This window comes from Asterias rubens, chromosome 3 (genome assembly GCF_902459465.1).
Source record: "Asterias rubens chromosome 3, eAstRub1.3, whole genome shotgun sequence".
NCBI lineage: Eukaryota > Metazoa > Echinodermata > Asteroidea > Forcipulatida > Asteriidae > Asterias > Asterias rubens.
In genome coordinates, this window is record NC_047064.1 from 1,060,963 (window position 1) to 1,083,679 (window position 22,717).

At 36.6% G+C, this 22,717-nt stretch overlaps 1 protein-coding gene across 3 annotated transcripts in view; it reads left to right on the forward strand.

Annotated features, from left to right (window-relative positions):
- LOC117287728 (semaphorin-5B-like) overlaps window positions 1–22,717 on the forward strand; it is a 92,678-nt gene that overhangs the window by 64,354 nt on the left and 5,607 nt on the right. For 2 of the 3 annotated variants that reach the window (XM_033768231.1, XM_033768232.1), the window contains exons 11-19: window positions 3,586–3,659; window positions 7,094–7,173; window positions 8,372–8,419; window positions 10,928–11,004; window positions 12,768–12,842; window positions 13,307–13,368; window positions 14,128–14,313; window positions 17,102–17,248; window positions 17,725–17,952. In XM_033768231.1, the coding sequence (XP_033624122.1) occupies window positions 3,586–3,659; window positions 7,094–7,173; window positions 8,372–8,419; window positions 10,928–11,004; window positions 12,768–12,842; window positions 13,307–13,368; window positions 14,128–14,313; window positions 17,102–17,248; window positions 17,725–17,952 (977 nt within the window). The remainder of the gene's footprint in view (window positions 1–3,585; window positions 3,660–7,093; window positions 7,174–8,371; window positions 8,420–10,927; window positions 11,005–12,767; window positions 12,843–13,306; window positions 13,369–14,127; window positions 14,314–17,101; window positions 17,249–17,724; window positions 17,953–22,717) is intronic. The other variant, XM_033768233.1, reaches the window with a different exon arrangement.

The window sequence follows — 22,717 nt, forward strand, 5'->3', positions numbered from 1 at the left end:
TGGGTGGGGCTTTGTGTGGCTGGCACCTGCTAATAAACAGAGACAAGTGGAAATTTCGTACTTAGCAATAACATCATCTGACCACTCAGCTGTCTGGGCAGATCTGAATGGCTTTCAAAACTGACCCAGGGGATTAAGGATTCATTACTGGATGATTTCCGGAAGAGACTGGTTGCTAGGGTTGAAGTGGACATCTTATGGTTGGGTCTTACTGAAGACATTCTGAGATGGACGTTTGTGGATGTGAGCTACTTTCAAGATGTTTGCACTTCATGTTAAATTATTGTGTCAAAAGGAGGTGTGAGGTGTTTGATGCCAATGGGGAAGACTTTGTGGCTGACCATGGAGCATACAGCCCATGGTTAATAATTGTGAATCATTTGCCCTCAGAGGGAGTTTTGTACGTATATATACTTTTTTTTTTTTGAAAACCTGCCCCAAACAAGGCTAAATAAAACCCATCCTTGTTAAGGGGCTACAAGAAGAAAAAATATTGAAGTAATAATAATTATATGGGATGAAAACTTGAACAACTGTTATCTATATTATCTATTAACAAACTTTTCAAAGTAAACACGGTGAACATCCATAAAGCAAGTTCTTGAAACAAGAACTTCAGAAATAAACAAATCGAATGAAACATTTATCGTCAGAGCTTTGAGGTAGCAGTAATTTCTCTGTCATCATGTGGTTTCTTTTGGACATCAATTCTCTCAGCGTTGAGATGTTGATTTGTCTTCGGACTAACTTTAAGATTCTTCCACAGAGCAGTGTCTTCTCTCTAAGGTATCCAGGACCCATTAAGGAATCTTAAACAACATCTTTATGTCTCCTTGGGGGCATCAAGCATGCCATCACAATATTAAATTTAATGCAATAAAACTCTCCCAGGCATGTAGCTGTTAACCTTGATCTTAAAAAGCGTTGTTTTTATTGTTTTTAAAGAAAGGACAAAGGCTGGACCTTGACTTTGGAATCCAATAAGATCATTGAACCGTTGTCTTTAATTTCACACTGAATGGAAATCTTAAGTATCTGAGTGTAAATCTCTGAAGTCTGTCATACTCTACTTAACCCTTTTGCTAATCGTTACTATTTGCCCATAAATGTTTGTGGTTGATAGTGAACAGTGGGCAGTTATCAAGGTTGGGTCAAAGTTGTAAAATCCCTTGGACAGCATTTGCTGAAAGTTGTAGAATCCCTTGGACATAGTTTGCGGTCGCACTAGGGAAAAGCAACCTCATTCCAATCCAAGACATCACTCGATACCAGGTAACAAAATTGAGAATTTGGGTTGCACAAAGTTCATGTTCAAAGTTCATGTGGTAAAGATTGTAAATATCTTGAGACACAATTTGCCATTACTGTGCCATATTTAAGCATAATGAGGTTCAAATGGTAAATATTTTAAATTTCTTGAGATACTATTTACCATAACCGTGCCATATTTGGGCATGACGATCACTTTATCTTTTCTATTGCACCTTTCATTACCTCACACCTGCTGACAATTTTTCTTCATTTTAATCAAATCAGTGTCTGGACTCGGGATTTGAATCAATGGTTTCCATCAGACGACTTCTAACTTAAATTGAACCCTCGTCCATGGGGGTCTATTGTCCATACTAGACTTACCGTAGACGCCCAACGGTCATTCCCCTTACCTAGTTAAACACAATTTTTTTTTCAGCTGTTATCACTGCCCGATATAATTGCCACAGAAATTATATACCACCTTCCTCTTTTGGGTCGTGGTCAACCACATAATGACATGGAATGTGCTGGGATCTTAAGGAAATGTGTGCCTATGTCTTGATCAATAACAGGCTTCCCTTACTGATGGGTCACACAGCTACCTTTTTCGATGATCCTTTTGGGGGGTTGGGGGATAAAGACATTGTTACTGTTAAGGAGCAACGCGATGCTCCAGCTTTTTTTTAGTTTGGGTTGGAACGAAGATAAATTTACTGGAGTGGGACTTAAAGCAATGACCCCTGGACTCATAAGCCGATGCTCTACCAACAGAACTTAAAGTCGGTTTCCCTTGTAGTTTATTACTTGGAATGTATTTTACTCGGGTGATATTTTTAGACAGTACATGATTTGCTGATAAAGTCAGCAGACTGCAAGTCTTGCGCATTTTCAAACATGTTTAAGATTACTTTGGTTCCACATCACTTAAACACATCTAAGGAAAAACATTTTAATGGACGCAATTCTTCTAATCTGTGTGAGACTTGCACAGTTTATTGCAAAGCAATAGTGAGAGGTCAATATCATCTATGCCCTAGATTTGATCAGGTTTTCTTTCTTGAAAACTAAACAATCGTCTTATAACTTTTCTGTTCAGAGCATGAGAGAAGACTGATCCGAATGTTTGAAATGGGGATCAACTGTAACCTCCATTCTGCATTTATCCGACTGTTTCTTTTACAGATTTAAAGTGTCAAATGTCATTTCTGTGACTACACAATACAAACATCGTAAATAATAAATATGACTATACATTTACTCCCTGAAGGCGTGTAACATCTAGACCTTCCCATATTTCAGCCTTTTTATTACTCATAATAAAAATCTGGTTGAGAACTTAAACATCTGCTACAGTTATTAAACCAAGTGTGGTACAGAGGCATTAGTTCCTTTGTGGACTAAATTGTGGTTAGATTACAATAACATAATTCATGGGCCAACGTAAATGTTTCTCCTTCCTGTCATTTATGGGAGGGCGATCACCCACTTGAGAAAAACCAACTTATTTTTCAAATTTCTTAAAGAAAGTTATGTGGAAGCTTTTCAGTTTGAAACTGTTTATTTATTTAAACTCTCGCTAAGAAGAGGGGAAATTCACAAATATTCTGTCTCCAAACTTCTCTAGGGGATGAGGTACTTCATCATTTAGTGAAAATATTTGATTTGTGTTGTATCTTTTTTATTCATTGAACTTGGGTTGGAGATGATCAATGAAGAGAAGTTTTTTTATCAAAACATGAGAATCCCCCTTTTATAAAAACTGTTTATGCAGCACTTCTACATCCCACCCACACACATCCAAGTGTTGAAATTTAATTGCCGGTAGAGAAAAAGCAGCAATCTGTTTTTGTCTTCTCTCCGGCATATGTTTCAGGCATTAGGCGTAGTCTTCATATTTTCATTTGGTTGAAGTTTCTTGATCTTTGTGACCAGACTTCTTAGTCTTTCTAACCCTAGATCCAGGGTACAGGCAGATCGGCCCACGCATAACCAAACAGCCCCTGGTCCTAAAGTGAAGTATACCTTTTGCGGCATGTCTTTAATGAATAGTCTTAAACCCATAGGGAACGAGATTGTATGCCTCAACCGTAACCCTAAACATTTTAGGCATTCTGTAGATAAATGCAAATTGACACTGTAACATGTTCCTTAATTCAATTATTTTCCTTTTTAATGGAAGGGAACCATTTTCCAGCACGGTGGCCCGAGATGAAAATGTTGAGACTTGAACCGTCTCTTATTCTTGAAGAACAACGTTACCTTTATAGTTCCAGGTGCATTCATTGTCAAAGCTTTCTTCAACTTGTATCTTTCTGTCTTTTCTCTTTGTAGGCTTGATAAGATTGTCGTGGACGTGGTCGAAGGACAAAACAACCAGACCTACCATGTCATGTTTATGGGAACAGGTAAGAAGAGTGTCTGAAAATCTCATAACATTGATGGGATTATAAGAAAGGATAACAGAAACTAGGGTCAACTAAAGCTGCTTAAACAGAAAATATTGCTGAACAAGTTTCTGCTAAGAAAAAAAAGGCAGCTTACCAGTATCATATGGAACATTTTCTGCAAAGCAAAATTCTGTTGGTTACTTTTTTTGTGCCGATGCAGCTCTAGAAAAATCGGCTCGTAAGACGACACAAGATCATGCAACTTTGCATACCTAAGACAACATAAATAAACAAATAAATACCAAGGCCCTTGCCACTTTGCACTCCTTCATCTCAAGTCAGCAATTTCTTGAGGAGAACATTGTATTCTTAGCTTTAATAATTGCCGTCAGTTACAAGTCGACTAACTTTAAGGGTTACAAACTTCATGTCAATGACTTTTCTAACTTTAAACCCAATTTCCAACGACTCTCTACTCTACTTTTTCTGCCCCCTCGTCTAATCTCAAGGAAGAATAAGCTGTCTCATTTTCAGAACAAAAAGCCGACGGCGACCCATTCACACCCAATTAATCCTCAAGACGACAATAGTAGTTTCATCCGCCTAGGGTCGGATAGAGAATATCTTCAACTACTTCCTTGGTTTGGAGGTTGAAGAGTCAGATGCGTAGCCAAAGGCTAGGGGAGCAGACTGTAACTAGCTTTGTACTAGTGGGTTATCCCAGTAGTGTGCCCCGTCTCGTCTGGGAGTGTCATTGCCAGCGGTTATTGGTATTGAAATACGGCAGCATGAGAGGAAAAAGCTGTGGCTGATGGAGAGGAGGAAATAAACTTTCAAAGTTTCAAATGATTATTTTCCATCTAATGATGTTAGTTTATGTGATGGGATTTTGTGTATTGTGTCCTTACCCACCAGTGTTTTCAAATTCTGGAAAGGCAACCATGAGATAAAACAGACAACAAGTGGGAAAAAAGAACAATAAGCTGAAAAAATTCGAGGACACCCATAACTTAGCAATATTTCTTCTATTTCTCTTAAAATTATACAACAAAACATCAAAATGAACAAACAAAGTTTTTTTTATTTAATGTTTTCCTGAGGTCATTTTCTTAATCCTATTCAAAAGCAAACTACTCACACTCAGTAACCACTAGAAATGTCCTATTTCAATCATCTTGGTTACACACACTGCTTTACAAACAAACTACAAAATAAAAAGCATATCCTAAAACACGTTTTATGATTTTCACGTTTTCCTTTCACCAGCAAGTCTATTAAACCTAATGCCATAGAGATATCAAATTGCTGTTGCCCCAGGCTTGACCGACTAGCCCAGTTCTTTACCAAGCCCTCAGACAGAGCCAGCCATTGCCCCAAAATGAGTTCCCACTCAGATGTCCAGAGCGGCATCCAGGGTCAACCAATATTCCGCTAATTTCACAGCATGGGTGATTATGTTGCCAAGGTGGTACCACCGATTGTTTTGGATGCGGTTGAACTTTACAGTTTGGGGTGAAGTGGTGGTTTGAAGTTTAGTTGTGATTGGATTAGGATTTTGGGCAATTATTATTTACTTTAGTAAATTCATACAACCAGCCTGAATCATCAATAGTTTTGTAAGGTTGATTTGTGATATTTGGAACAATTGAAAACTGAATAAATCTTCTTTTGTAAACCCTGCATTAGTTAGTGGCCCATAATTTACAGCAAGGAGTTGCACTTTAAAAACCAGCAGGGGGGAAATGGCAAATGACTTCCGAAACAAGTCAGAAACAGCTATGAAAGTTTTACACCCATAGCGATAGCGCCAGCCTCATCCTTATCCCACAGTGGGACGGTATAACTTAAATCGCTCCTTTAGATTCATAGCAGGGTGCTTCCACTGTCTGCAACTAATCTACTTTCACTTTGTTGGTAAAGCTTCATCTGGTCTAAGTGAAAATTTGATCAATCTGGTAGTGCCAGTAGCTCTGTTAATGGTTTCATTACTTGAACCGAGGTTGTAATAATAATAATACTAAAACAGAATTTATATAGCGCAACATGAATTGGCATTCCTCAAATCGCTTAACAGCAAAATGAAAAGCATTACAAGAAAACAAAAACTTATAGGCCTATAATCCCCAATGAAATCACAAAACAAATAGTTATAAAAAAATTTAAAAAGTACTATAAGTATTATAAGTTATCACACAAGCGTGAGTGGAATACGGAAAAATATAGCGCTTCTGCGTCCCATATCCAACAAGGCCGAAACGTATTTATCTTCAAGCAAACTTGGCGCGTGACATAGAACACACTATACGCACGGTAGTGGTATTAACCGTGCAATATAGGTTTTGATCACCACTCCATTCTGCAAATCTGATTGGAGGATTAGCGCGTACTTGAAGATAATACTTGATATATGAGTATAAAGTTGATTACGGTGAACTTTGATGTGACAAAGTCAGTGTCCATATATTGGCAGCTTCAGCTGTGGCTATAACCAGAACGTTGTAAAGGCCAGTTCTTTAAGGTTGTCACTGTTGCCAACAGCTGTAGTCACAGCCAAAGTTTCTTGGTTTAGCCACAGCCATAGATAATGATCAAGTGCATTTTGGGGAAAAACAACACTGTTGTTGATTACAGAATTGTAATTCAAAGTGAAGAAGAAAATGCTGTAACTTGAACAAAATAAAGTCTGAATGTTAGAACATTGAGGCAAATACTTGTTTGAAGTTTTGGAGTACAGGGTATATCTTGTAAGAGTATTAACTCTTGTATTGAGTTGGGAACCAGTAAGTCTTCCAAACTCTTGTATTGAGTTAGGAACCAGTAAGTCTTCCAAACTCTTGTATTGAGTTAGGAACCAGTAAGTGTTCCAAACTCTTGTTTTGAGTTAGGAACCAGTAAGTCTTCCAAACTCTTGTTTTGAGTTAGGAACCAGTAAGTCTTCCAAACTCTTGTATTGAGTTAGGAACCAGTAAGTGTTCCAAACTCTTGTTTTGAGTTAGGAACCAGTAAGTCTTCCAAACTCTTGTTTTGAGTTAGGAACCAGTAAGTCTTCCAAACTCTTGTATTGAGTTAGGAACCAGTAAGTCTTCCAAACTCTTGTTTTGAGTTAGGAACCAGTAAGTCTTCCAAACTCTTGTATTGAGTTAGGAACCAGTAAGTCTTCCAAACTCTTGTTTTGAGTTAGGAACCAGTAAGTCTTCCAAACTCTTGTTTTGAGTTAGGAACCAGTAAGTCTTCCAAACTCTTGTTTTGAGTTAGGAACCAGTAAGTCTTCCAAACTCTTGTATTGAGTTAGGAACCAGTATGTCTTCCAAACTCTTGTTTTGAGTTAGGAACCAGTAAGTCTTCCAATGAAAACGATCCATCGCCAACATTTTGAATCTATTTATGAGATGCAAGTAGCACTCAGATATGTGTGAAATTTGTATCCAACTCAAATGTTATTGTTTTTGCAGAGGATGGAAAGATAACCAAGGTTGTTAAGTTACCTGGAATCGACAAAGCTTGTGAGTTGGAGGTTTTGTGCATTACTCCAGTAAGTATCTCGTGACTTGTGTGTCTTTGTCTTTTTAATTCTTGGATGTGTTTGCTTTTGCTTGTATCCTTTTATTACATTATTTGTTATAGATATAGCCCTTTCCATACCTGTTAATTTTGTTAGTAACTGCAGGAAATAATAAAAGATTGGATAAATCCCTTCATGTTTCTTCCCAGCGACAATTCCCATAGCCAAGCGTTCCATATTTGAAGAAATCATGTAATTGTAAACCTTCTTTCTTAAATGAATTTGAATTTATGACTTTACCCAAACCCCAGTTCAAACATGAGACTCGGAGCACCTGTTGTACGCTGCCGTGCTTGCCCTCATTTACTTGCACTTTTTGACCCCAGTTCTTATAACCTGACGTGTGAACTTACAATTATTTCCTTTTCCTGGGGGGAAACCAAAGAAGATGAAGACGCAAACACGTTCTTGCTCCTTTGTAACTCTTTTGGCATCTGATACCTTATGGCAATTCTTTGCAGTAGACTTACAGAAATTTAGTTGTTCTGATAACTGGCTTGTCACACTCATTCATTTTGTACATTTTCTGATCAATCAATCAAAAGTTGACAAAGCAAGTGGATCTTTCAAAATGTTGAAGTTGAAATATCCTCCTAAGAAATAAATTTGTATGATCAGCGCCCAATTTCATGAAGCATGTAAGCACAGAAAACTCTTGCTCAGCAAAAGTAGGTTACCAGCCAAAATATTGTACAGTTACCTTTGCTGTGACTGGCACCCCACTCATTTGTGCATAGCAAAGGAATTTGCTGAGCAGAATTTCCTGCTGAACAGCTATGTGAAGTTGCGCCCAGTTGTGGTAATGGCTTGAATATTAAACATAATTTTTTATTTTATTTTTATTTTTATATAGCTCAGCTTAGCTTTTGGGGTGGTTGGGGGAGTTTGGAGTTCATCAAAGTGCTTAATACTTTTATATACATTTACCTTTGCTTTGACTGGCATCCCACTCATTTGTGCATAGCAAAGGAATTTGCTAAGCAGAATTTCCTGCTAAACAGCTATGTGAAGTTGCGCCCAGTTGTGTTAGTGGCTTGAATCATAAATATAATTTTTTTTTAATTGTTTATAAAGCTTAGCTTAGCTTTTTGGGTGGTTGGGGGAGTTTGGAGTTCATCCCTTTAACAAAGTGCTTAATACTTTTTTCCTTGTTCCTTTTTTTCCCCAGGACAACCAATGTGAGCCCCTCAAGAAAATCACGCTTCACAAAGAGACGGTAGGACAACATTCAGATTGTTTTTCATCCTCTACAGCAAACAGCCTTTTTGTATTGACACAAGCCACTTATGCCTTAAATATCTTTATTTTCCTAAAGAGTGGCGGGGTTTTCTTTTTCATTGCCGGCAAGAATGCCAGAGAGTCCCCTGGGGTAGGGGATAAGAAACCAGTAGTGTGCCTGAGGGTGTGTGTCTCTAGGGTTGGGGATTATACCTAGCGCTAGGGGTGTTGGATTTGTTAGTGTTTCAACTCTACACACCTGGCATACCACATGGAAACTGGGATAAAGGTACAACACCTCAACAACATTACTTTAAAAGATGCCTACAAAATAATCGCTGGTAATTGTTGGGCAGAAAAAAAGCTGTGTGTATACTTAGTGCCAACCCATTGCAGTTGTGCCATACTTTTTCTATCAGGTTATCAAACTTTTAATCCAACGTGGGTTTCTTGCAATTTTTTTATATAAATAATGCACTCACAAGAATCTAAGGTCCCTGAAAAAAAAGTGGGTAAAAGTTACTCATTATTTATATTGTAGTACTATAGTTGCGTTTCACTTAGGCAACTTCAGATAGGACCTGTACCTAAAGCGATAGGTCTGTGAGCTGTGTGTAATGCACATAAAAGAAACCACGGAGTATCGTGGCAGAGCGGATAAGAGCACTGAACTCAAGCTCTGGTGTTTCTGCTCAGTAGAGTGTGGGTTCGAAGCCCTGTTAGGGCAGAGATGGTTCTTGAGGTTGGTTTAGCTTTGGTGCGCTACATATTTGGCGGCACAGGCTGTATACTCCCCAGGGAGCTGAGATGGTTTAAGGAATGAAATGGCCCAGTGATCAGGGGTATAATGTTTAAAGGGCTTTGAGACATAGTGTATAAAGCGCTATATGAAAACCGAATATTGAATTGTTATGAAGATAGCATATAAATGAACTTTCCAGGGTTTGCCCTGGTGTTTCTGGTATGGTTGGCTGTAGATTGCTGCACATCACCTTGTGAACCCTAAATGGGTCTTATATTTCAAACTTGTCGTTAAAATATCAAGTGCTTTGAGATGCCTGTTAAAAGCGCAACACAAGAACTACTATGATCATTTTTAAGATAATTTTCCTTAACACTCCTTTAAGAATTTTTAGTACCTTTTTGGTTATATTTTAATAACTTTTAGATATAACCTATGACGGTATCAATACAAGTTGAAAACTCAATGAATTGAAGTTTAAAATACCTTTAAAATTTATGAGATCAATTCAAACACACAAGGGAGCACCTTTCTACTCATCACCCAATAGTGATTTGAATTTCCTCCTGAAAAAATAACAAGGTCAGAAGGTCAAATTTTCGGAGCTCCAAAGATATAACGTCTAATTGGAACAGGTGAAAAACATGTCACTACTTCAATTCCCTGGTGTTTGAATCCTGAGCTATGTCTGGCAAACATAACTTGATATTTATGTGATGAAGAAATTGATGGGTATCGAAACACCCAAGACCTTCTTGCTTTTCATTGTTGCGTGTGAAAGTCGCAAATTAAAGTGCAATTATATTCTATCATTCAATTTAGCAAAAAAGGTCAATCTTTATAATTCTGTTGGTCACAAGCAATAAACTGAAGTTCAAATTTTCTGTTAATGTAAGGTGATATGGAGGACACCACAGGTTCTAGTATGGAGGCCACCAACAATTCTTTTTGGAACCACACAAACTCACATGAGAGATTTTATCTGTGAATATACCTCCATCTACTTTTTGCACATTCACCATACAGACCTTGAGTCATTCCTGATGGTGATATTGTAGCCTAAAGTTGCCATCTTTGACTTGCTGAATTTATGACAAACTTTCTCAAGATTGAAAAAGTGGGAACTGTAGAAACATATCTCTGCATTGTTTTAATGCTGTGTCCAAATTGACGGCTATGGCTGCAGCTAGATCATCTTGTAAAAAGAAGAGTTAACGTATTGGAAACCTAGAGCAACACCATTAGCAACAGCCATAACCAGCAATTTGGACATAGCTTGACAAAGTCGTTCAGCCAGCAATTTAGACACAACTTGAGAAAGTCGTTCACATTTATCAAGACTTTTTTAATCATATTTGTCATGTCATACCGTATCGAAGGGAAGTAAATTAAACAGCTTTAGATTGGGGGACATTGACTTTCTTAGTTGAAGCCATTCCTTCCTGCAGCCAGGCTTACACACCCTGCATGACACAGACACTTAAAGCTTCCAACGTTCGCCCCCTGGAGTACACAAGAGTAGCTTGGGAAACAAAATAAGAACAAAGGAAACAACTAATTGAGAATGCTGAGCGAAGGCTTAGTCCATGTGTTACATTCACGTGAAGTTTTATCAAATAATAATAGCATGTCTAACCCCTGCTGATGTCAATCATTTTAAAAGTACAAATGAAAACTGTTGACGTTTAAAAGATAAACATGAGACTTTTTCATGAAATATCTGTTGAATATTTATTTGATTTGCATATTTGATTGGCATTTTAGGGCGCCCTCTTTGTTGGACGATCAGCTGGTGTAGTAAAGGTACCTCTGCAACGATGTCATCTCTACCTCTCAATGAAGTAAGTGATTCCAATTGGTCAATTTTTATTTTGAATTTATTTTGTACAAATTTGTCTGATTTACAAGGAAATTGCAGGAAGTTCAGAGTTGTTAGTTGAAAATACTGGCATACATCAATAATATCCTTTTCTAATAAAAACTTGCCATATTCTTTCAGAGATTTTGGTACAAAATGTCTTGATTTCAGCGAATATTTTACTGCTTATCATCAATGTCAGTTTGTGGTCTGCCGCATAAGTCTTAAACTTTCAAAACCAACCTGATTTGATTAGTCAAAATAGTTCCAGTAATATTAACCAACAAATATAGATCATTGTGATCAGGAGTCCCTACAGTAAACATGGAACGTAATATAAGTTGAGTCATGTGAGAGTAACCATACAGTGCAGTCTGGTCGGAACTGTTTCTACTAATGGGTTTTGACATGTAGACACTGAATAGGCGGGAAATAAAACAGTCTTGGATCAAGAATTGGGCATAAAATTTACTGTGTTCCTAGCGACCACACCCCGAAAATCAACTGGATGTTCAGTTGTATTCAGTTAATTGGTCTTCAGTAACTGGGTGTTTTGTAACTTAAAGTTTGGTTTTAGTTTAGTTTAAGTTCAGTTTATTACCTAAATTGTAAAAGCATCAAAACACATTGTGGTGTAAAAGGGAAAACCCAAACAGACATGCATGCCCACTGAAAAGGACACCCTCGATCACACACTTAGAATATAAAAAAAATGGATGGAGACAAATGCAAAAAACAACTGTAGAAAACCAAAACCAGAATATCAACAATTGGGTGTTCAATGTATTCAGTCTGGGCGTTAGTTTTCAAAAAAGAAAATGAACATGTAGCTTTATTTGTCATGATGTCTTTGTTGCTAATCCATTCATGATTGACTTGCATAACACTTCTCATTTGAACTGTTTATCTTATTAAGAACTATTTTTAGGAGTTACATTTATATATATATTTAAACAAACTTTGAAGTTTTACCGAGGTTATTTGTGGGGTTTTTTCCCTGAGTTATTTACACAATTGTTTGACAATAATCCCCTACTTCCTTTGATCTCAAATAAATAGGATTTCCTGAACTAATTGACAAATTGCTTTGTAAAATTAATAAGAAAGACTCTTTTTAAGGAATGTACTGAGAAATGCGTGTGGTAAAGTAAGAGATTTGTCTTTTTTGTGCCGTGCAGAAAAGTGAGCACTTCCTCTGAGTGTGAACATTCATCACTCAATTTAATTCTTTAAACATTGATACTTCACCACTGTTCTGTTTTGTCATGAAAAAAAAAACAGGCGTTAAGGGAAAAAGATTGTTCCTATTCATAGAAGGTATGCTTTATTGTTTGTGTTTTACTCATAAACCGATGTGTATTAAAACACTGTATACTCAATACATTCCCAAGTTCTGTGAAAAACAAACCATGGTCATATCACTGGGTGGGATTGGAACCTATGACCTTTGCTATTCTAGAGTAGATATCAAGGTATGCCTTACACAAATGAATATTTATATGTTTTGAAAACTGGAACTAATCGTAGCTCCCCAAGTGTCTATCCATTGATAGTAGTTGTTGCTACGAAATGTATGCAGTTTTTATGTAGTAAGTTAGTCTTTAAATTACTACGTCTCCCTTGCATATGACATAACAAGGTAACGCAGCGCCCTCCCAGTTCGTTGTTTGACCTCAGCGACATCAGCATCAAGGATTCTTTAAGATGACACTTAAATGATTTACAAAATGATTTTTACTCTTTCAGGGAATGCTTGGATTCTAGAGATCCGTATTGTGGATGGGATACGTATGCCAGACGCTGTACAACCAAACCAAAAAAGTAAGAGAAGTTCAGTTTACCATTTAAGCAAACTCAATTTACCAAGAAATCTCACTTCACCACTTAAACAAATCAGTTCACCACTTAAAAAAGAAATGGGTTTTATCACTTAAAAAACTTAAGAAAACTCAGTTAACTAGTTAAGAAAACTTGTTTACCATTTTAGAAAACTCAGTTTGACAGTAGATGGAAGAAAACTTGAATTGTTTAGATATCTCAACTTACACACATTTCCAAGAACAAAGGTTAACTATTGACTACATTTATTAGACATTTTTTCAGGACGGTTGTACTATGTAAATGGTTTCTAAGTGAAACTGCCTCCTGAATACAATCAGAGTATTCTAAAAGAAGGAAGTGTTCCATCTATGGGTATTTCCCATATGTGAAACTCTCACAAAATCTGTGTTTCTACTGTCCAAGTTTTAAATCCTACATCCGTAAACCTCTTTTTCTTTTTGTAGCAGTAAGGGTGAAACACATTGGATACAACAAATAACCTCATGCCCAGTCACAAACAGAGAAGGTAAGGAAATAAAGAGAAAATCTTGAAAGAGTCATGTGCCCCTTAAGACGGTGCCAACTTTTATAACCACCCCAACACTTCAAAACACAAGACCTCAGTGGAGGCGCTGTCTTTGGTGTGTGATGTCAAATGCAAGGGGTCTGTAATCAGAGTTCAACAGTTTTGGTGTTGGGTTACCATGGTTAGAGTGAGGAAGGATCAAATCACTCAAGGGAAACAGTGCAAGGAAATATTACTGCGGCATTAATTTGCGGTCATAAAAACTACCGTTTTTAATTTCAGATTTATATGCACTGATTAATGCAGTGTCCAAAGTTCTGAACTGGGATTTGAACTGGGGTTCCAGAGGTGGAAGGCAAGGAAAGGTATAAGTACGCCAACCTGACCTCCCTTTGATCACTAAAATCACTTGAATCAAAGATTTTGCATCAGGGGAAATACTTTTAATTTCCAATCATAAATAGTGAACCAAAATCAAGTCGATGGTTTGTGATGATCCTTGTTATTCGGAATTGCCTGTACCCACCGGGCTAGCTTGGTAGTCTAGTGGTAAGACATATGCTCTTTCAATGCAAAGGTCATGGGTTCGAATCCCACCCAAGTGATTTGCCTGTGGATTTTGTTCACATAACTTAGGCAAGTACTTAGTATACATACAGAGCTAACACACATCACAACATTTTACACAATATCCCCTGAATGATCCAGGTTATTTCAGTTTTGACATCTTTCCCTTCAACACCGGTTCCTTCATTACAGTTGATGGAGGTTACAGTGCCTGGAGTGACTGGTTCCCATGCCATGACCCTAGCGGTGATTCAAACTGCCTCTGCAGACGTCGAGTCTGTGATTCTCCAGAGCCTAAATGCGGAGGATCATCCTGTGAGGGTGACAGTATTCAGGTTACTAACTGCTCAGGTACTGCTGTTGTCGTGAGAAATTCAGGTACATGGCCTCTTGACGAGCATGACTTTTATTGCTTTCTTTTTATTTCTTTATTTAATTTTTTTTTTTACATCATTTGCTCATCATCATTGCATGAACTACAAAAATTGTTTTATTTATTATTGTTAATTTATTTTTAACTTTAAGGTCTCATTTAATGAGTTTCTTAATGATTTTTTTTAATTAGTTGACAGTTTATGTTATAAAACATTTGAGGAATGGGCTTTATAAGCACTCTTTGGCTTAGATTAGTCAGAGTGCAAGTAGTGAGTGCTCTTAACCACTTCAAGGAACCAGTCAATTTTCTTTCAACCCTCAATATGATAAAGTGATTTAAAACAATCAAAATGGTCACACAGTTATAAGAAGTAATTGGCTTCCTCCAGACAGAGCAAGTTCCAACTCTATGCAAACATGCTGCATTATCCTTCTATAAATGGTTGCCAAAAATATGGAATTGACTAAATATATCAAATTTGGTTTCAATTTTGGTTTCTGGCTTTGCAAATTGGTTAAAGAACAGCTTAATAACATAACAAGCACTCCCAAAGGCAGGACATAATCAGGTAACATGAGACATTAATTGAAATGGTTAGCCTTTATTATACATGGAGTTAGTCTCCATTACAAGGAGTATAACTCATATCCCTCGAGAGCCACTGGCTTTCTTTTTGAGCACATGAACGAAGACTAACTATAGGATGGCAAACTTTATTGTACAAGGGGGATACAAACAGATGGTGAGCTAGGTTGATGGGACAGAGAGAGGGCAGGAATCTTAAATCACTGGATAGCTGCCTTAGATGTCAAAGTTCAAAGTTGATATTTCCTTTTGTGTGCATTTCATAGTTTTCATCATGAAAGATTTAATAGGGATAGCACAAGGCTTTGGTTTTCTAAGAGTGCATTCAGTTCCAATTTCCAAGTTTTCAAGTGAAAGTGGGTTTTTTTCTTTCTCTGAAATCAGTGACAAGGATTTTGAAAGTTAGGAAATTTGACACATGGATAGTATTTAGGTAAGGTTACTCTAGGGTTTCTGTGGATCCTTAAAAAGTCTTTAAAAATCGAATGAATTGTCCAAATTTAATGACTATGAATGTTTAAAAAAATAACACAAAGTGTGAGCGGGTACAGCTCTTTCCCCCTGCTGGTTTCACTTAATTTGGTCTTAATTTTGTTGACGGTCTTAAAATGTCTTTGATTTGACTTTTTAAAGTGTGCTGACACAGTGCTGTCTGTGACTCGTAGAATGACATCATTCTAAACATCTATTAATGGATGAAAACTTGGGGTTAACTCTGACCACCCAGGAAAAGTGACTCATAGAAAAGAAACGTTGATTCATACAACCTAATGTTTAGATGCATGATGTTTCAAACCAACACTATATCTGTTGATTGAAAACATACACAGTGGAACGATTATTAGTTTGACTCGTCGCCACCCTGTGACTGTTTCACTGATGGAGGCGTTTGATAGCAATTTTCGAGGTTCCTGAGTCATTCAAGTTTAAAAGTTTCTAAAGTTTTCTTTAAATAGCAGGTGAGGTGGAAACAGAGGTAGGCATTACAATGTCATAATGTTTTTACTGTTTAGTAAAAAAAGAGGGTGTGGTCCCAATGTTCAACCTTTGTTATAATAATAATAATAATAATAATAGATGTTAAATTTGCATCGGGATAAAGAATATTTATTGGTGTATGGGTAAAAATCAAAATTAATAATAATAATAAAAACATTTATAATGTGCGCATATTCACCCCAAGGGATGATTATGGTGCCTACCAAGAAATATTTCTGCTCAAACAAAGAGAAGAACAAAGTATAAATTTCTTACTTTGCATCTTTTTTATTTTGTTTGGTTTTGTTGCTTGCATATTCTTGTATTACTTTATTTGCTGTTTTTTGGAAGAGTTGAATTGCAATATCAGATGAAGCATGCTTAAACAATGGATGAAATTGCATGTTGTTATAAGATAAAGATTTCTTGCAACTTGCCTGTATTTAAGTTATAATTCTTTCTGATTGATTTGGAAATTGATAGTATGCACACACAGCATAAAAATTGTGCATGGCTCCAATTATTGGGCGCACCAGAAAAACCACATTTTGGGGGAAAGTGGCCCAGTTTCATTAAGGTGCTAAGCAGTAAATACTGCTAAACGAGTTTGATGGCTAAGAAAACAAAACCAATGGGGTGATGATTGAAATAAGTCTATGGTCATTTTGGCATGTAAGTTTTGGCTGCTAAGCAAGTTTTTCTGTGCTTAGCAAAATTTCATGAAGCTGTTTAGCAGAAAACATTCCTAAGGAACCTAGTGGGGTGCCAGTTGCCACAATGTAAGCTGATCTAATGTTGGCTGTAACCTTTTTCTGTGCTGGGGTGTTTTTAGGCATACAGGCTTTATGAAATGTGCCCAATTTGATGACATGACATTTTCAGGGCCCAAATTTACAAAGCCTGTGGGCACAAGAACTTGCTAAGCACAGACAAATTTTGCTAGCACAAACAGGTAAACAGCCCAAAAATCCATTTCATTTACTGGACCCAGCACATTTTTCACTTATAGTGGAGAAATACACAGTATATTCTGCTTAACAGCTTATGAAATAGTGCACAGGTAATAGGTGAGTTTAGAAGTTGAGTTTTTAGTTATTTCAGTGCTGTTGAGGCGGGAGAGATGTTGCCATAATCCACTGATGCCCACCTAGTCCAGTGAAGTCCGCCCATATTATGAATCCCATCATTTATGCATTTCCCCCTCCCTCCCATGTCTCCTACTTCTAGGCTCCTGGAGTGAATGGAGTGCATGGAGCGTATGTTCAGCTAAATGTAACGGCGGAGTCCAGACTAGATCTAGACATTGTCTGGGAGGTAGTGTGTGTATGGGAACACCGGAAGAAACACGAGAATGTAATAAACAACTATGCAGAGGTAGGAAAATCATTCAATGATTTCCCTTGTATATTCAAAATGCCACACAAGTGACGTATCAGTTGTGACTCTAAAATCTGTTTTTTTGCTACCATACTCAACATTAGCTTTAAGTTTGCAAAACAAGTTTAGGCTAGAAAGTTCATTGTCTACAGTTCTGGCTTGATGGGAGATTCTGTACCCCCATAATACAGATTTCTCATGTAAGTTTAGTCGTTGAAATCGCAAGAAAAAAGTGAAATCACCATTATTTGTTTTGACTGTTGTCAAACATCAGGTATAGGACTCGATATGTCAAGGCTAATTGTTTTGTTCCATTTATCAAAGACTACAGCATTTCAATTGAAAATAGTCATGGAAATTTTCCACCATGACCATCTTTATGTACAAATCTGTAAACATTTCTATGTTCAATCTTATTCATGTTGTGAACACCTTTAAATAGTTACATTTAACTTTGTTTATTTTTCTAACAGAAGTACGTAAGACAACCCGATGGACACCATGGATGGTTCAGAACACAACACAAGACAGTTTTGTCTTGAAGCGTTATCGCTTCCTTTGCAAAGCACCAGTGATGGATCAATCCTTGCTCAGGATTGGTCGAATGAAGGTAGAATACCAATCATGTCCGTATCTCAGCAAGACATGCTGGCCAACGGGAGGTGAGGAACAAGAAGTCGAGCAGCTCAACCGATTAATAGGTATTCAGAGCAGGGAACCAATGAACCAGCTGGTATCCTACAAAGTTTCTTTTCTAATTTTCTGGCTCAGGAAGCAAATCGCATGCAAAAAATGCTACATCTTTTTTTCAGCAGCAAATTGCTTTGAACATTGTTTTTCTATAATTTCTTTTTGCAAATTGTAAAGATGAGGTACAACAGTTAAGGATTTTTTTCATTTAAAGCAACATTTTTCAATTTTTTGTTTGTCAACACTGTGTTGAGTGTTCTACAAGTATTATAATAATAATACCATAGAGCGCACAGTATCTGACAAAGAAAAATGCCATTCAAGGGCGCTGGTTCCCAAAGTTAAGAGTCCAGGATTTAAGATATTTGTTTGAAGAGGAAATCACCGGAAATGAGTATTATTTGATAAAAAAAAAACAAAAAAAAAACAGTCAAACACCTACAGTTCATTAAAACTTCTCTCTGTAAAGGTAAATACTGCATGAAAAAAAATATTTTAAATATCTGTCTGAAATTCAAAAAAGCAAAAAATTAGTAGATGGCCTGATTATCGAAATCTACAGAGTCTGTTACGAAGGCTTTAAATTCAAGAAATCAAGGAACTCTGAAATTCAGAAAGCAGGATTAATTTTTGACAGAAAGTGTATCTTCTTGTTTTGTTGTACCTTGTCTTTATTTTTTGTTTCCGGTTTTTCTTAATTTTCTATTTTCATTTTTTTGCTGGAAATTAAGATATTGATTTTGATGAGTGCAATAATTTTGCCTGAAAATCTTTTCAATTAAAAACACAACCAGCTGGCACCCTGCATGAATATTAATATTATGGAAATAAGTGACCAATCCAAATCAAGCTAGGGAGTTAATTATGCAAATTTATGCACAAAATATCTTAAACAATTCCTTCTAAAAAATAAGAAATCGCCAAAGCAAAAAAGTGTATCTCAAAAGTGAGACTACCAAAGATTGTGAACATTTGCTTTAAAAAAACATTTTTTATAGTTACATTAAATGTTTTTAACAGACTGTTAAAGTTGGTAATAACTTTCCTAGTTTCACAGATTGGTCACATATTTTTGTATTTTGCAACCCGGTTGAAACTGCATTTTATTATTATTTGTTTTATTTTGCAAAATAACTTTTGCATAACCTTATACTTCACTGTTAAACATATGTGGAATGAGGTGCTTGCTGGAGTGAGGTGTATTCTGGTTGAGCTTATGACCAGCTTTGTCATATCTAGCCCAGATGCACCTCATATTACAGCTAACACGAGCATTCCCAGTTTTTTGCGAAGTTGTCTATATATGGACTCAGGACTCCTTCTGTTAATTGAGTATCATCTCTGGGGCATTGTTTTAAGAAACAATGTAATTGACAACACAATTTAGGCTACTTCTGTTTATTTTTTAACTATTTATTTACTGCTTTTATTTTTCATTTCGAAATGTTTTTTATTTATTTTTTTATTATTTAATCTTTTTAATAGGCTAGATATGTTTGTTTTAGCCTATTACTCATTTGTTTCTTTGTATTCCTATTTTTTCTTCTTCTTCGTTGGAACCTTATCAATTGGTGATGTGATATAACGGGAAAATCCACCCTTGTATCCGCACGTTTCGCCGTGTCATGACATGTGTTTAAAATAAATCCGTAACTCTCGATATCGAGAATTGATATTGTTTTACTGTTTTCTCAAAAAGTAAAGCATTTCATGGAATAATATTTCAAGAGAAGTCTTTCACCACTACCTTCTGTAAACCCTGTAAGTCCAAGGGCTTTAAAGGGAAGGTATACCTTTAATAATGACTCTCAAACTAATGGCAGTAAAAACTTATAAGAAATACAGCAGCTTTGGATAGTGTAAAGCATTTTGAGAATCTTTTCACTTAGAAGGTTTGTGGTCATGGAATCATATATCTTTTTTTATCCACCTAAATTTAAATCTGAGATATGTTTCTGTCGGATACGTTTCTCAGATTGTGTAATAGTAATAATAACAACAACCAGTTTTTTTATAGCGCTTTTCACAACCGGAGGGCGTCTCAAAGTGCTTCCAACATTATTATATCTTTATTACATTATTACTTCTGAGGTGAGCTAATGATGCATGGACTTCGGGTGTCGGTCACAGAGACTGAAGCCATGATAGTTTTAGATCTAGCCTTGTATGGATCAGAGAGAGTCTATAATTGATGATCATGTTTAGAGGAACTCAGATTTATTCACATCAGATGTAACATTCAGGATGTTACATTGGCCTGTAAAAAAAAAAAAAAAAAAAAAACATTTTTGTATAATTTTTCTGATCCTTTGGTTTTTAAGAATTGATTAAGTATCTGTGAATGGGGTGAATGGAGAGAAATTATTAAGGGCTGGATTTGAACCTGTACCAGCTATGATTTATCAATGTATTCACTCGGGGAGGTGAGGGTACCGAATTATGATCGAAAAATCATCTAATGGACATTTTTTTATTTATTTTTTTAAAGATGATTTTAACGCTGTAGGGGCAGCACAGACTTGCCATTGAAAAAATCCTTTGCTCTCAAAAATATGTAAAATTTTTGAAATGATTTGCTTTGTCAGCTTGCAAGTCTAGAGACGAAAACTTGTTTGTTGAAATGAACAAATATTAACGTAAACCAGGGCTGTAATTTCTTTTAAAACAGAACATATCTTTTCTTAACATAACTTGCTTATAAGGGCAGTGTTATGATAGCTCTAAAGAAATAACATTTAAATTACTTCAATTGTTTAAATAAAAAAACTAGTATGAAACACTGCAACATTTATAATGAAACTGAAATTTCATGTGGAAACTGCTGTTGCAGGAGCCCGGACAATTTCTATGTCCAGTTACCATTAGGAAGCCTCAGATCATTCACTAACACAGGCAGCGATTACCATCTGCCTCCACACAACCATACTTCCATTTTTTTTCAACGTTGAAAAATTGGCTCCATGAATTAAGGACATGGAGGCATTCACATTAAACATTAAAGCTGTTGTTAATAAATGCCCAGCTGTTATGAGTTGACTTGCCCTGGGGGAGTCAGCACCTTGAGGTGCCAAGCTCATGTCAACCAGTAGGCCTACCAACTAGAGGCAAGATATATAAACTCAGTTTGGTGACCTTTTGCTAGGTTGGGGGTTGGGGGGAGTGGGGTGTGGCGAGGGGTTAGGCATTGGGGGAGGAAAATTGCTTTGTTTTTTGTTTGAAGCGTTTAGGTTAATAAATTCCTCATAAGTGATGAATTGTCCTGTTTCATATTAAAAGGGTAATCTCAGTATTTAAAGTGTCTGAGTTTTGGACAAATCTTTTTATTTAATTTGTATCTAGGCCTAAAGATTGCCAAGTGGATTAAATTGTTTTCAATTTTCTATTTTTAACTAGGTATGCCTAGCCTATTAATAATAATAACGACATCTGCATGTATAAACCGCCATATATCCATGAATTTGCTTAAAGGCACTATAAAAAGAAGAACACTATACATTGTTAAAAGCTAAACAAGGGCTAAACAGATAAGAAATTATAACAAATTAAGGCAAAACTTTGAAGACAATTTTAAATGACAATTGAATAGATAGTTCTGTCTGGGGCAATACAATTGTTTCAACCAAACACCGAGACTGGCAACTGTAACTCTAAAAGATGGTCAAAAGAGAAATTGAGCTCAGCTTCACCTGTGTCTAAGACCTTTGAAAGCAGGTCACTTCTGATCTAAACCTGATCACCCAAAGTTACTCTTGTATGACGTCCCACCACCATCCAAACCCATTACTAGCCCAACACTCTCCCTGCCAACATGTGGCTGTTTTCAATCCCTTCACCAACTGAGTAGGACATCCTTCCAGTGGCCGGTGGAAACTTCCTCAGCAATGTTGTCAGAAACCATCACCCTGGTTCTCATCCTGTTAGAGCTTTATCTTTAGCTGTAGTAAACCGCTCAATATCCTGTAGTTTGGTTGTGTTTGGGGGGTTGAGTGTAAACTGACGCTGGAGATTGAACCACACCCTTGGTCAGTCTGAACACACCTTGAACCACACCCTGGGTCAGTCTGAACACACCTTGAACCACACCGTTGGTCAGTCTGAACACACCTTGATGGTGAATTAGGGAAATGTTTTGCGTTACTTTGGCATATGGTTATTAAATTCATTGGAAGTTTTTTGCCGGCATACACGAAATGGTTTCCCTTTATGGAGTATTTAGTGATGAGTGGCAAGAGTTCACTGATCTAGGCAAGGACTGAAATCCCTCCATCGGGAGATTGTTGTTGAGATTAGGGTTAAGGTATATCCCAATTGAGGTCTTTTTGTTAATATATACAGGCTTTTCAGTGTGTTTTAAATCAATTGTTTCACTAGGTTTTCTTCAACTCAATTTAAATAGCGTTAAGACACAAGTATTTGAGTAAATAGTTTTTTTTATTTGTTTTATTTTGTTACTGTCTTTATTGTGTACTCTGGATTTCTTCGTAGCTAAGGCTTCGCTTCCATTTTGCTTATTGTAGATATAGACCTACATATTATTTGTATTGAGTGCCATGATTTGTGCGCTTTATAAGTTTTTATTATTATATAAGTGGGATCAATTTTATCAAACGGCTTTAGGAAACATTTTTGTTATTTTAACAATTTCTTTCCTGTAATAATTCTACCATAATGAATTTACTGTATCATTGCCATGGTGTTGGTTCATGTCTGCACAAATGGATCACAAAAGCTTAACAAAACACGCATCCACTTTTTGAGAGACATTTTCGTTGCAAA